This window comes from Nelusetta ayraudi, unplaced genomic scaffold, assembly GCF_046127955.1.
Source record: "Nelusetta ayraudi isolate G7.1 ecotype Tasmania unplaced genomic scaffold, CSIRO-AGI_Nayr_v1 ptg000011l, whole genome shotgun sequence".
Taxonomy (NCBI): domain Eukaryota; kingdom Metazoa; phylum Chordata; class Actinopteri; order Tetraodontiformes; family Monacanthidae; genus Nelusetta; species Nelusetta ayraudi.
In genome coordinates this window covers 6,754,080-6,768,218 of record NW_027466061.1, presented here as the reverse complement: position 1 = coordinate 6,768,218, position 14,139 = coordinate 6,754,080, and the positions used below count along the sequence as shown (strand labels likewise).

At 46.8% G+C, this 14,139-nt stretch overlaps 1 protein-coding gene across 4 annotated transcripts in view; it reads right to left on the bottom strand.

Annotated features, from left to right (window-relative positions):
* Positions 1-281: 281 nt before the first annotated feature.
* Positions 282-14,139, bottom strand: part of LOC142884578 (kinase suppressor of Ras 1-like) — a 34,425-nt gene continuing 20,567 nt past the window's right edge. The window contains exons 5-21 of one of the 4 annotated variants that reach the window (XM_076020317.1): positions 12,353-12,534; positions 11,983-12,052; positions 11,804-11,887; positions 11,657-11,718; positions 11,455-11,564; positions 10,077-10,245; positions 9,818-9,859; positions 9,104-9,152; positions 8,950-9,013; positions 8,006-8,302; positions 7,259-7,455; positions 6,171-6,267; positions 5,729-5,862; positions 5,296-5,427; positions 3,853-3,988; positions 3,617-3,750; positions 282-2,065 (exon numbers count right to left, since the gene is read on the bottom strand). In XM_076020317.1, the coding sequence (XP_075876432.1) occupies positions 2,059-2,065; positions 3,617-3,750; positions 3,853-3,988; positions 5,296-5,427; positions 5,729-5,862; positions 6,171-6,267; positions 7,259-7,455; positions 8,006-8,302; positions 8,950-9,013; positions 9,104-9,152; positions 9,818-9,859; positions 10,077-10,245; positions 11,455-11,564; positions 11,657-11,718; positions 11,804-11,887; positions 11,983-12,052; positions 12,353-12,534 (1,966 nt within the window). In that variant the 3' untranslated portion in view covers positions 282-2,058. The remainder of the gene's footprint in view (positions 2,066-3,616; positions 3,751-3,852; positions 3,989-5,295; positions 5,428-5,728; positions 5,863-6,170; positions 6,268-7,258; positions 7,456-8,005; positions 8,303-8,949; positions 9,014-9,103; positions 9,153-9,817; positions 9,860-10,076; positions 10,246-11,454; positions 11,565-11,656; positions 11,719-11,803; positions 11,888-11,982; positions 12,053-12,352; positions 12,535-14,139) is intronic. The other 3 variants (XM_076020318.1, XM_076020320.1, XM_076020319.1) reach the window with 3 other exon arrangements.

The window sequence follows — 14,139 nt, the reverse complement described above, 5'->3', positions numbered from 1 at the left end:
GGTCTTCTCTGCCAAGGAATCCTTTGGAGTCATAACATGTTCTTCTCTTTAGGCAACGCTCATCCATATGGATCTCTATAAACGCAATAAAGTCTTGCGGCATTTCCTATTCTGTGGTGTTAAATGTTAAACAGCAGCTTGTATCAGTGGCTTCCAGCTACCGAGATTGACCGTAAACACACCAGACTGGAGCTCGGCAACGTGGACGTGCAGAAGTGAAAGTCTGCAACTGCGTCTTTGGTTTAGCACGACCAGGAAGTGAAGCAGCAGCGTGACCAGTATTGTTACATGACAAGCCTCATTTTTATTGTCTTCCTTGGATGAAAACAGAAACCGTGTGTACAGAATGGTAATCACATGCAATACAAAAATATGAATTTTTACAGTAACATAAAAAACATGTATTGGCCCGTTCTTTAAAAAAATGTACAACTTCTTTTTTTTAGTTATGTTACATGAAAATATATAAATATATATATTTACACATCTGTAATAGCCATAGCAGTACCTCATCAAAAAAAAAGAAAAAAAAAAGACGTATTTTACATAGAAAATGTTTATACAAATAGAATCAGGGGATCATCTGCTGTACATTAAATAATGTGTATTCACAACAAACCATCGGCATCGCAACACAACATTTACTGCAGTCTTTCACAAAAATACACACAACGCTACAATGTTTCCTACAAGGTACACTCACTTGGGTGGACACACACACACGCACGCACACACACACACGCACACACACAGACACACACACACACAGGACAGGTAGACTCGTGGCTTCCAGCACATCGATCGCACACGAGAGGTAATGTTTTCAGGATGATGTAGGACACTTTTGCACCAAGTTCCTGATGCGGAAGTTTTTTGTTTTTCTTTTTTTTTTCTTGATTTTTCCTCTTTTTTTTGCGCCAAGAATGATATTGCTCGGCTTGGTGAAAGGAGGATCTCTCCGGGATTCATTGTCATAAGGTGCACTTTACTCTGTAAAAGTTGGATGTTGTCAACAAAAAATAAAAAGAGCAAAAAAAAAAAAGTTGTATCATACATCGACAGCATCTCCCCACCCCCCCAAACGGATTAAGACTGATGAAAAGGAGCCTTCCACTTCAGTCTCCTTTTCTTCAACTTCCACTTAACACAGGTTACTCTCCTTCTATGCCCCCCCCGCCCTTTTTTTATTGAAACGGGTCCCTTCAGCTGTAAATCAGTGAGTATCCTCAGAGTAAACATATGAGACTGTATCATGCTGTCCAAGTTTCCTGAGGAGGGGGAGAAAAAACAACAAAAAAAACACAGCAAATACGACTGAGTGAACGATCACTTCCTGTTGTCGGAGTGCGCGTTTTGTCTTGACACGGCGCCACCTGCCACCCGCGGGAACATTACAGCGTAACGGAGGGCGGTGGCGGCGGGGAGGCAGCAGCAGCAGCAGCAGCCGCAGCAGCAGCTTGTCAGAACGTGAGTCGACCCCACGGGCCAGGACACAGACAAATGAAGCCCAGCGCTTGATAGCCGGCCGGGGTCCGTTTTTTTTTCCGGTTCAGCGGTGAGGTTGAGAGAAAGTGTGTGCGTGTGTGTGTGTGTGTGTAGCGAAAAAAATAAAGAAAAGAGAAAAATAAAAACACACACAGACCTCACACACAGCAGCAGGCTGAGGAGAGGTCAGCCAGTCAGAGTCGGAACAAAACGCCGCGAGCCGCTAGCTCCGAAAAACACTCTCTGAATCCCGACAAAAACATTTTTTGAAAAATATTTGAAAAAAAAGACAGGAGAAGAGGAAGGCGAGGAGATTGGAGACTGACAGGAAGGGAGGAAGGACATCCTCGCCACCTCCCCCCCGAGGGTCCGCCGTCCTCAGTCAGAGCGAGGGTCAACACAAAAAATAAAAGTAAAAGAGCGGAAGATCAGACGGTGGATTAGTGGAAGCGGCGTCTGTTTCAGGCAATGCTTTGATCGGTCCTGCAAGAGTTAAAAGACACAGGAGCATGCAAAGGCAGACCCAGGCTTTGTGTTTTTGTTTTGCATTGCTTTGCGTTTTCAGAGAGGCTGCTACAACCTAGATTAGGAGAGACAAAGAGGGAAGGAGGGACGGAGGGAGAGAGGGAGGGAGGGAGGAGAGCAGAAAGAAGAGCACAAATGTTAGACACGTTAGTGGCGCAGGAAGCAAACAGCAGACGAGCAGCAGAAGCAGATTTTTTTTTATTTGTTATGCTTGGTGAAAGGTCCTGTTGCATTCACTGTTGATTGTTTGTAAGCCTGGACTCCACTGGAGCAGCTTTCCTCAAAACTGCATATTTAGCCCTGTGTTTACAGCCGCCCGCAGAAAGCGATGCTCTGCCGGGCCTTCAAACGTGTTTGGAATGCGGCACACCTGGCTGGGCGGTCGCTAATCTGTGAGAGCTTTCAGTGCCCTTTGTGACATCACAAACTTTGTTCAGCACTCAGGCAGATTAAATAAAAGATGGACTTTTCTCTTTCCGACTACAGACTGGAAACACTTTACTGCTGGTGTAGGACCTTGAAGAATCCAGGAGGCCTTGTTTGAACTGAAAATACAACTAGCAGTCTAGCTGAGTTACGGAGTGGTTAGAGCGAGAGAGCAGAAAGCCAGGAAGGCAAATTCTACTGATGTGATGTCAGCAGCTGTTAACTGGCAGCAGGAAGCAGAGAAACGGAAGTGAAAGTGATGTCTGACGGTCAGACGCAAAGAGAGAATAAGAATCAGAGAAGACAAACAGCTTGAGAGCACTTCCTGCTACTGAAGCCGTGAGGTCATCTGCCCACATTCCCCGCAGGAACTTGACTTTCACACTTCATGAACTTCTACTGAGGGTGGAGCAGCAAAAAAAACCAAAGCAAATAACAAAAAAACACTCAAAAGATATTCTCGATATCTAGCAGAAACATTTAAAGGCAGAGTCTGGAACATTCAACTAGCATCTAATAGGTAGAAAACATTGCAAATAATGTCAAAATGAATTTCTCCAGCAGCGGTGATGTCAGGGTCAAATGAAGACACCATGAGCAGAGCCACATTCTGGGCTACTGTGGATACACGCTGACCCAGTGTGTCTGCCTGCTTGAAGTGAACCTGCTCTTGAGGTCAATAGAAATGATTATCATGGATAACAAGTGACCTCAACCGAAAGAATGTGTAAACTCAAAACATATTTTGTTTCTTTTCCCTTTAAAAGTCACACAGTGGGCCTTTCAACGAGGACTTTTTAAACGCTGCCTGCGTGACAAGAAAGTGTGTCCAAAAGCAGCATTTATCAGTGTCGTGGACTGAGAGACTTCTTCTAAACAAACAAAATAAAAACAAAAAAATAAAAATAAAACTTTACTTCACATTTTCAAATGTAAACTTTCAGTTCACACTTTTTGGAATTAGTTTGAGCGATGACACACCGTGACGGATGATGTGCAGTGGAAAAATGACATCTTAACGGTGAAAAACAAAGACAAAGCAACCGTGACCCTCGAGCTGAACGTGAAGCCAGGACCAGAACCAGAGCCGCTGCACCTGAGTCAACACAGTGCACACCAGCACTGGCCCGTCTGTTTCTGCCCCGGACCTTCGTGTCTTGGGCCCGTCCTGGATACCTACTCTGCAGACTTCCAGAAGTGTCCCGGGTGGGAGAGCCTGCGGTTCAGCTTGGGCAGCTTCTCCAGCATGTCGGCCAGCTGAGTGAAGGTGGGCCGGTCCCTCAGGTCGTACGACCAGCAGGCCGAGAGGATTTCCTGCGAGCACAGGCAGCAGCAGTGAGCGAACCCTGCGGCCGACCCCGACCCCGACCCCGACCCCGACGCGTTGGCTCTTTATCAGCGGACTCGTCAACTCACAGTGACCTCCTTGCCGAGGCTGATCTCTGCCAGGACCTTCCTGATGCCCTCCCCGCTGCCCACCTGCCAGATAGTGGCCTCCACAGGCTGGTTGGTGATTGGCCAGTCCCTCGCTTGGAGCTCATACCAGATAGTGCTTTAAAAAAAAAGAGAAAAAAAGCGGCTCATTGTTCAACCTGCTTAGTTAAGCGACAAGTTTATTTATTTATTTGATTCGGACAATGCACATCAATTGACATGTCAGCAAAAGCATCAATGTAAATATGTCGGAGTTAGCATAAATGCTCATTTTAACCCGTTGTCCTAAGGCAGATTTTTAGAAACATAGAAACAATACATTATACATACACAATACAAAATGACAAATAGATAAAACATGCAACGATCTTACAAACAGAATTAGTTCCAATTCACATAGAAAAGATAAGAAGATTAGTCGCGAGAGCAGGTCTAATTTATTGTTAACCACTGCTTAAGGCTCTTTTTAAAGGTGGTGTAGTTGCGACAGCTTCTGTTGTTGCAAAGTGAGCTTGCATTTGACAGCACTTCAAGATTCTCTGACGATACACTGATTGTTATAAAAGTCAATGGGGCTGTGATTTTTGCTGGCGTGACGCAGTTATAAAACTTAGTTTTAAGTCTCTCTCTCATTCTACTGTTTCAATAACACCAGACATGTTTAACATCGTCCTCCTCGGTCGAATGGACCCATGAGAAGGTTGACCACAGCCAGTCATTGCACTCTCACGAACACCGCTAACAACAGGAAGCTGAGATATTTACGAACCCTGGGTTCCCTGCCTGATGCGGTGAAACATGTTTATTTTTTCTGCTTTTAATACTGAGTTTAAAAGTTAAGAAGAGAATGACAAGACAGTGTTCACTCACTCTCAGAAAGACACAACTCTAGTTGTGGCCTTCTAAGTGAAACAGCAAGGTCCTGGTTTTATAAAGCATGCAAAGTCTTTGTATTATTATTATTATTATTATTATTAGTAGTAGTAGTAGTAGTAGTAGTAGTAGTAGTAGTAGTAGTAATAATAGTAGTTGAAGTAGTAGAATTATTATTATTATTGTTATTATTATTATTATTCTTATGAGTTGAGATGAGATGAGTTAATGAAGAGTTTTATGAGCACGATCCAGGAAGCAGGGTTGCGAAACTAAAGATCTTTATCACATGTTGTCTCTCAGCAGGAGATGGTGTGTGAGACATCTCACAACAATGAGCCGCAAAGTCAGTTTTCAGTCTCAGACCAAACCCTTGAGAGCGATGCTGTGTTCAATCTGCTAACAACCGTAATACAACAACCCACCCAAATCACCCTGCCCATAATTGCCCATAGAGGGAGCGGCTTCATTACGACGCTAACGACAATATTCGCACTGAAGCCGCTGCCGATTGCCTGTAACTGTGAGTGTGAGGGAGTGGGCGGGGCCTACCCAAAGGCGTAAACGTCGGCCGAGGTGGAGAACGGGAGGTTGTCCTCGTTGTTGCCGGGGCTCATCCTGCGCACGATCTCTGGCGCCAGGTAGCAAATCCAGCCGTGCGGCAGCTTCAATTGGTTCTCCCTCCTGGAAACAAGACAATAAAATAAAAATCCTGTGCACTATAAGCAATCTGACCTCTTTCAGACAGAGGAGAACTAACCCCCCAAAAATGAAAAGTTGTTAAAGGCTGACGTGAGCGGAATGTGCTGGAGCAGCAAGTTTGCACGAGCGCTGCAACGGAAGAGAGGCGGACAAGGACAAGGTGCCTGCAGGCCTGCAGCCAAAGTGCAGCTCGGCCATTATTCCCAATCACGGAGCTCCCAGAGGAAACAGCAGCGCAGCAGCGTGCGTTGCTGAGGTCTCTCCCCGGGTGCCGCTTCCTCACCTGTCCTCCTGAACGACTCCGGAGATCCCGAAGAGGCCGAAGTCTGTGATCACCACTTTATTGGTGTCGTGGAAAACGTTCTTCGACTTCAAGTCCTTGTGCACGATGCCTTTGGCGTGCAGGTATCCCATTCCCTGGAAGACAAACAGCAGCGGTTCACAGAGTGCACGCTGACCAGCGTCGCTCTGTGGCTTTCCTCTGTCGTTGACGCATCGTGCGGCTGCCGGGCACGTTTCAAATTAGAGCGGACCTGCCTTCAAGCTCCGCAGCAAATAAAAATGAAACATATTCCAAAGCCTGTAATAAACCGAGTTATTTCCAACGTCGGAGTTCCTTTTAATAGAAAAAAACTAAACAGCAAAACATTTCCTGCTCGCGGTTGGAACGAGTCACTTTGGGTTTTCAGTGATGAAATTTTGAAAATATATTAAAAATAAATTACCTTGACAATCTCCTGAGCGATTTGTCTGGTCTTATTGATATCCAGTATACTTTTGCTGTCTCTGACAACTGAATACAGTGTTCTCCCTTTGCAGAAACTGCAGAAAGAGCGGAGAAAACGACAACACGCCGGGGTTATTGCTATGATTATCAACAGAAGAATGAGAATAATATTAATACTACATGTTGTACAGGCAAGACAGTTCAAAGTGCTTAAAAATGAGACATGAATCGAACCATCTTTCAATCAGTGAAATCATTTGACTAAATTAAACAAGAATGATAGAATCTGGAAACAAATAGAATTGGATTTAATGAAAGACGACAACAACTTTGATGAATAAAAGTATTTTATCAGCATATTAAGATGGAATGAATTGAGCCTAATTGCTGTATCTGGCATTTAGGGTAAAGACCTTCCTGATATCTATGAGCAGCTTGTTTCATCATTTACGATTTACTGGCAAAAGCCGTCTCACCAAGACTCACTTGGCTGTGACGAGGAGCCTTTAACAAAAAACAAAAAAAACAGCTGCAAATGACCACAGTGTTCTTGAGGCTGAGTGGCTAACAAGGCAGTACAGCTTAGTCATTGCCCATTAAGTCCTGTGCGCGTGTCTGTGTGTGTCCGTGTGTGTGTGTGTGTGTGTGTGTGTGTGTGTGTGTGTGTGTGTGTGTGTGTGTGTGGGGGGGGGGGGGTTAGGGTTAGGGTGGGGGGGGGCGTGCTAAAGGAGGATGTCTTTACTGACAGTGTCACAGTGCTCCAGGAAGCAGAGCCACTCAAACTGGACTGATGTCTTTTCTGCACTTTTCAGCTTTTTAAATACACATAAACTCATATTAGTCATTGATCTTTAGTTGACTTTGAAGTGAAAATTATTTGTGGAAAATGTAAAATGTGTGTGCAGTTATGAAAATTCACAGAAAAATTCAATTCTCCATCTCAATGCATCTGAATGCACTGAAGCTGACAGCAGTGGTCAGCAGGAGGGACTTCAGAAATTCACCAGTCAACATTTAGCGCACATTTCCGGTGCATTCTTAAGCTTCCACGCCGAAGCCGAACGTCGCTGCTCTGCGCTCCCTCACCTGGTGATGATGGCCAGGTGCGGCGGTGCCATGCAGGCTCCCATGAAAAGCACCACATTCTCGTGCCGGGTCTGTCGGTAGTTCATCACCTCCTTCTTGAAGAGCTTCAGGTGGTCCTGGTTGTTGCCGTCGATCTCCAGCAGCCGGATGGCCACCTCGCCGTGCCAGCGGCCCTTGTGCACCCGGCCCCAGCGACCCTGCGTGCACAAAGCGGGTTCAGCCAAGGACGAAGCAACATTTTTTTTTTTTTAGAGCCGTCAGTGTTAACGTGTTAACCGCGATTAGTTGAATGCAATCCATAACGTGTGAATTTTTTTTTTAATGGAATTTCAAACGTGAGGCCGGGTTCACACCGGAAGCTGAAGCGCCGCGGAACGGAGCCCATTTCCTTTCAGCGCCCCTTGTTAACCGATGGTGTCGGTAAGACCAGACAAACGCACACAAACACACATGAAAGAGAGCAACAGAGTGGGCTGGCTACGGCGCCTGCTGTGAACCCGGCGTATGCCTTTTTGTCCCTTTTACTAAGCCGTAGTCGGCCCCTCTGGCCGATCTCTGTTAAGAAATACTTTACATTATGGGGTTAAAACTGCCGCGAAATGCAAAATAACAGAATTTTACAAATGCAATTCAAACTGTGATTAATCGCAGTTAACTATGAAGATTCTGTGATTAATCATGATTAAAAAATTATTCGTTTGACAGCCCTAATTTTTTCTTCTTTGTTTGTTTTTGAAGGGACCTCACCTTTCCGATGAGTTCTCCTAGATCCAGCTGCTCGAAGGGGATGTCCCACTCCTGCAGGTAGACGCTGGTCTGACTGGCCTTGCGCGATATGGGGCCCTTCCACTGGTTTCCCCGGGAGTTGGGCAGGTCGTCCAGCTCGTCGCACTCGCCGTCCGAGCCCACGTTGATCCTGTAGTCGCCCCGGTCGTCATCGTCCTCGTCGTACGGCTCCTCGTCCTCGTTCTCCTCCTCGTCCTCGTCGTTCTCCTCCTCCGCGTCTGGCTCCTCGTCTTCCACCTCCAGCTCCTCCTCCCCTTCCTGATGGGGCACATGGCGGACAGTGAATGGGTGAGGAGGGGACGATGTGTAACATTAAAGAAAGACTTAAAGATGGGGAATCTCACTTTTTTTATTTTTTTAGTACTGTTTAAGTAATGTTTGGTTTTTTGACTTCAGTTCATTTCATCAAAAAAAATATACATATTATTCATCTCGGCCAGCATAAATTGTCAACTACTGATTATCTCACCCCGACAGGCAGCCTGAAGCTGTGGAGTCAATGTAGTAGAACCACAGATTATTGACACTCAGAGTAGTTGGGCCAGTCAAGCAAGTTTTACATCATTATTAATTCTGCACCAAACCATCCATCACCCCGGTGATCTGGGGTCACCATTGGTTGGCCTCATCCTTGCAGCCCCGCCTCCCGCGTCTGTTTGCACTGCTTATTACTCATCGGGCTCCGTACTGACCTCCCAGTCTGCAAGTCTGGCGGCTAATTTTATTGCTTTTGACTTTGACTTCACTGGATGGCAATTTCATCCACAAAAATGGACAGAATGTGGGATCCAAAATGAATTTTAGGCAATAACAAAATAAAAGACAACACAATACAAATTTTTACTGTATTTTGTTTTCTCCCCTCTCACCACGACCACCATCGCCACCACAGTTTGCAATGTTACCTCTTCATCTTCGTCCTCCACCAGATCAGCATGGATGTCGTCCGCGGACGGCTCGATCTCACTGCTGGGACACAGAGGACCGAGATCAGGGAGGGTTGAATGAAATGAAGGCAGCCTGAACAGTTTTTTGCTTCCATTATTTCGACAGTCTTACACAGTGTCTTGGAGGACATCGGGGTGCAAATGAGCAGGACTGGAGACGTCTGAGGAGAAAAAGAAAATAGGTTAGCCAATAATTGGGACCCCCTTGAAAATGAGATGGCGCATCTCAAGAGGCTATCCCATAATAAATTCAAATTCAAATTAATAAAAGATTTATTTTCTTTTATTCTAACTTTCTTATAAATGGGCGCAGAAAACAAAACATTAAAAAATACAATCTAGTTTCAGGCAGAAATTATTCAATTCCAAACCAACCAATGAATGGCAGCTGCAGGTATCCCAGTCACCCATCATGATAAAACAAGAAGCTAGTGTTTACGATGATTAGCAGAAGCCTATGTTTATAAAGATCATTTTGTTGTGAAGTGCATTTTAAAGTAATTTGGTGTCATCTTGTAGAAAAAAAAAAAAAATCAAAGAAAATTTGGATCTATCCCTTTAAATAAGAAACTACTGGGGTCCTTTTCGTTTATCAACTGTTTTGCACCGGCCATGCACTTGCAGCTTCCACCAGCAGATGGAGCCACAAAGCCGAGCAGGCTCGTCACGCTACACGACCCTTGCAGGCACACTGAGGGACAGTCTGACCCAGAGAGCGCGCATGCAGAGGACGGAGGGAGCTGCAGGGGACAAGCGCGTGGAGGGTGAAACGGTGGTGGGAGGATTATGGCGCCGCGGCGCGACGCTCATGAGCCGTCAAACTCACCGGGGAAGATAAACTGCTGTCTGTGCTGAAAGTAACAGGCGGCTTTGTGCAGGCAAGAGAGGAAGAAGAGCGGCGGCCAGCGTGGTAGGGGAGAGAGCATCAGTTAGTGGAAGCTTTGCATTTAAAGAGTTGAAGGGCAAACAAACAGAAGGCATGTAAGCGTTTCAATGTTAATATTAAACAGTAAAAGAGAGGAACGACGACACGGCGCTAATAATTCAGTGAGGTTTAAAGGACGACTCTGCTTGCTGCAGCTCACCGGGGAAGTTGAAGCGGCTGTCCCGGTGGCCTTTGGGCGAAGGGTTGGGTGGTGGGGTGGCGCTGGGCGGGTTGCTCTGCTGGAAGGGCGCTGGAGAGGAAGGTGTGGACGAGGTGGTGGAGGACGGGTTGCTGCTGGAGTCCAGCTGGTTCAGCACCGGAGGGTGATCCTGGCGGAAGAAGGACGCACGCTAGAGTGAGGTGTCTGCTCTGATTGACTTTTAGTTTGCATCACAACGGTTTGACTTGAGTCATAACTGGACTGAGACTAGGTTGGCAATGACAAAGCAGCTAATGTCTTAACCATGCATACAGGACTGATCTGGTAGGGATGTTTTGATCTTACTGGCTATATACAGAATACAGTTTATATACAGAGAGCAGAGCTTCATTTAGGGGCCGTTTACAGAGAGTCAGATTACTAATGTTTTTTTGAAACCGCACATTTTTGAAACCGCACTCGAAAAAAAAAAAACGCGTTTACACGAAGCCGTAATAAAACATTTAAAAAATCCAGTTTACACGGATAAGCTGGAAACAACTGAAGACTATGTAGTACCTATGCCCGGCCTGGTATGGTACCGCCAGTTTACTTTCTGAAGGCGGAACAAGAAGAAGAAGAAGAAGAAGAAGAAGAATACCTGAAGAACGCCGTGTTTAAAGAAGCAGCAGCTCGCTAAAAACAGCGCAACAGAAAGAAAGATCGCTTGTGAAAGGACGGTATGACTAAACGACATAGTTGAACTTCTGCTTCGAGTTATTTTAGAACACAAAGCCTTGAAAAGTCCATGTTAAGATTGACGGGACTCGTGCCAGTAAAAGTTCGATAACTTTTTGTAATTTAGGTTTCCTGCCTCAACATCCCAGTCCGCCAACCCAAAATAAAATCAATAAAAAGTAAAACAGGAGGTTTGCAAATGGCTTTTTTGTGTTTATTTTCACTTTGCACACAATCCACGATGGATCCACGAGCACCGTGTTATTGTTCACTATTGTTTGCGACGTGGTTGTTGTTGTGAGTGGTCTGTACCTCACCGCCACTCAGGTTGCAGGGTGGGGGAGGGGTTTAGAGCTGTGAGCGTTTCCAAAAAATATTGTTTTCGGCGTTCACGCGAATCCGGGCAGGTGGCGTTTAAAGAACAAAAACAACCTGAGGAGCGTTTCGAAAAAGTCCAGTTTCAGTGAAAAAGCCGGCTTCAGTGTAAACGCAAGGCCGAGCCGCAAAAATATTTGTGCGGTTTCAGAGAAACCCGTAGTCGTGTAAACGGCCCCTTAGTTCTGCAGCCATTTGCCATGATCTGTGCAAGGAAGGGAACCCTTGTAGGCACGTGCACTTTTCATTCAGGACATCTCAACCCTTCCCAAACCCCTTTATTTACCTTTTTCGTAATGGCCTTTGGTAGCGTGCCAAACTGCGGCGCTTCAGCCGGCCGGTCAACAGGGTTGTTTATATCGGACGGAACTGATTCCGTCCTCCTGATTTTGGCGACTGGGGAAGAACATTGCGCATGTAAACACAGTGTCCGTGAAGCACGAGTGCATCCGTTAACTCCTCGCTGGCGGCCGAGACTGAGATCTTACTGGGTAGAAAGGAGATCCTGCAGGACGGGGCCTCCTTCGTACACTTGTTGTGGCACTTTAACCTGCACACACAGAGTTGCGTGGAGAGTTACGGGACTTGAACCACTCGATGAGTCTGATTCTGAGGGATCAAAGCTCTCGACTTACCGACAGTGTTTGCACTTCACCCCGAACATCATGTTCTTCTGGCACACTTGGCAAGTCTGGGACAGCCAGGACTTGGTGGAAAACCTTTGACACAGCAGAAAAAATATCAGTCTCTTAATTCATCAAAAGATATTTGCAGCTCTGCAGAAATCACTCCGTGCAGGAGAACGACGACGTACCTGTGCGTGACGGCCAGACCGATGTCCCTCCTCACTGCCTGCGGGGAGCTACGATGCACCGCGATATTATCTGGCCAGGGGAGGCGAGGGAGACGAAAGAAGGGGGAATTATTGTCTTGTTTTAAAGAGAGAACGGTGTAGGAAGCAATATGGACAAAAAACAGGGTCAAAGCAACAGCTGTGATGTCATTCCCTCCAGGCAGAAATGTTTTTTTAAGATGTTACAGAACAACTTGTTCAGTCAACAAACACAGAAAGCAGCGAGTTGTTCAGGGTAAAGTCTCGCTGCCGAGCTTCGCCTGGTCACGTCGGCAGCCTCGTCTTTGCTAGAACTCAGCTGAGTATTTCTCCCCCACTGGGGAGCACTCACTTTTCATGGTGCCGTGCTCCTCCAGGAGGGTGGGCGTGCCCGGCAGGTTGTAGGGCGTGGCCGTAGCGGCAGGGGTCACTCCGGGGGTGCGGGCAGACAGGACGGGGTAGCGGGAGGGCGAGTCCTCGCACCCGTTCCCGTTGACTTGCATATTTAGGAGCATCTTGTTCTTTTTAACACACCTGGAGGGACAGACAAGGGAGGAGAGCGAGTTTGCTGATGCTGCTTTGCAAGGCCGCAGGGTGAAAGTCTGAAAAATCTGCCCGTTAAAAGCCTTTTCAATCGGCCATTTGCTCCACGTGGCCAATGGGTGCGCTTTGAGTAGTGGGGGGAAAGCAGGAAAAGCTCACCGCCCTTTATGACCTCAGAGGAAGATGGTGAGCAGCTGTAAGTGCGGTGAGAGTGGATGTAGCTGCGGCGGCTGTGGTAGTTTTCACATTAAAAGAGGACGCCATGCCACTTCCAGCCGGCCCATAATGGCCATCTAATGTTGCTCCTCATAATAATAATAATAATAATAATAACAAATATACCGAAAATAATGATGAACGGCGACACGGTGGCGCAGTGGTTAGCGCTGCCGCCTCACAGCAAGAAGGTTGTGGGTTTGATTCCGGGGCCTGGACATGGGACCTTTCTGTGTGGAGTTTGCATGTTCTCCCTGTGTCTGCGTGGGTTCTCTCCGGGTTCTCCGGCTTCCTCCCACACTCCAAAAACATGCATGTGAGGTCAATTGAACATTCTAAATTGTCCGTAGGTGTGCATGTGAGTGTGAATGGTTGTTTGTCTCTATGTGGCCCTGTGATGACCTGCTGACTTGTCCAGGGTGTCACCCTGCCTTCCTATGACAGCTGGGAGAGGCTCCAGCAGACCCCCGAATAAGCGGGTATAGAAGATGAATGAATGAATGACAGAAAACCTTTCAGTTAGTACCACCTGGCCGGACCGAAATCTGAATGGCCTGCTGTAACAGAGGACTTGGGACACTTTCCAATGTTTTTGCTTTGTTTTTGTTTTTTTGTCTCCCCTTCAAAACATTTTCCATGTTTTTTTTCTTTTTTTTTCAATCTTCTGGGTTTGTTCGGCGTGCAACCAGACGTGCTTAAAAACAAGGCAAGAAGCTTTTTGCACGTTATTGAAGTGCTGCTTCTGGGACAGAAATAGCAGCGAGACGGGACGACCTGGCTGACGTCTTTCACACCCAGACTACAGTCACAAGAACCAATGCGCACGCACACACGCACATGGCTGCACGTGACATACAGTGAGGGAGGGAAGAGACAAAAAAAATGAAAGAACGTGTTTTATGTTGGCTCGGCAGCTGGAGCAGCGACCTGCTTCCGGTGGCTGCAGTTTGATCGGGTCGTCCGGGTGAGCCGCATCTGTGTCGGACGTATTTACTCATACCACGCCCCCCCTACCCCCCTGAGGTTTTACACAAACAGACAGGATATTATGGATAAACATGTGGCTTGTTTGTGCATGTGCGTCTAATCACAGTGCAGAGGGAGATGGGGAGGGGCTGGGGGGGGGGGGGGGGGGGGGAGAGAGAGAGAGAGAGAGAAAGAGAGAGAGAGAGAGAGAGAGAGAGAGAGAGGGCGGAAAGGAGGAGCGAGTGAAGGGTTTGGTCTCTGTCTGTGTGCGTGTGTGTGTCCTGCCACCTCTGAGCATTAGGCCGAGGAAATACTTCCTGTTTTGACATGAGTCATAATCTCTGGGAATCTGTGCCGGGATTAGCTCCGCTCACACGGGCAAAGCGAAGGGGCAGCAGGAAGCGAGTGAGGGAG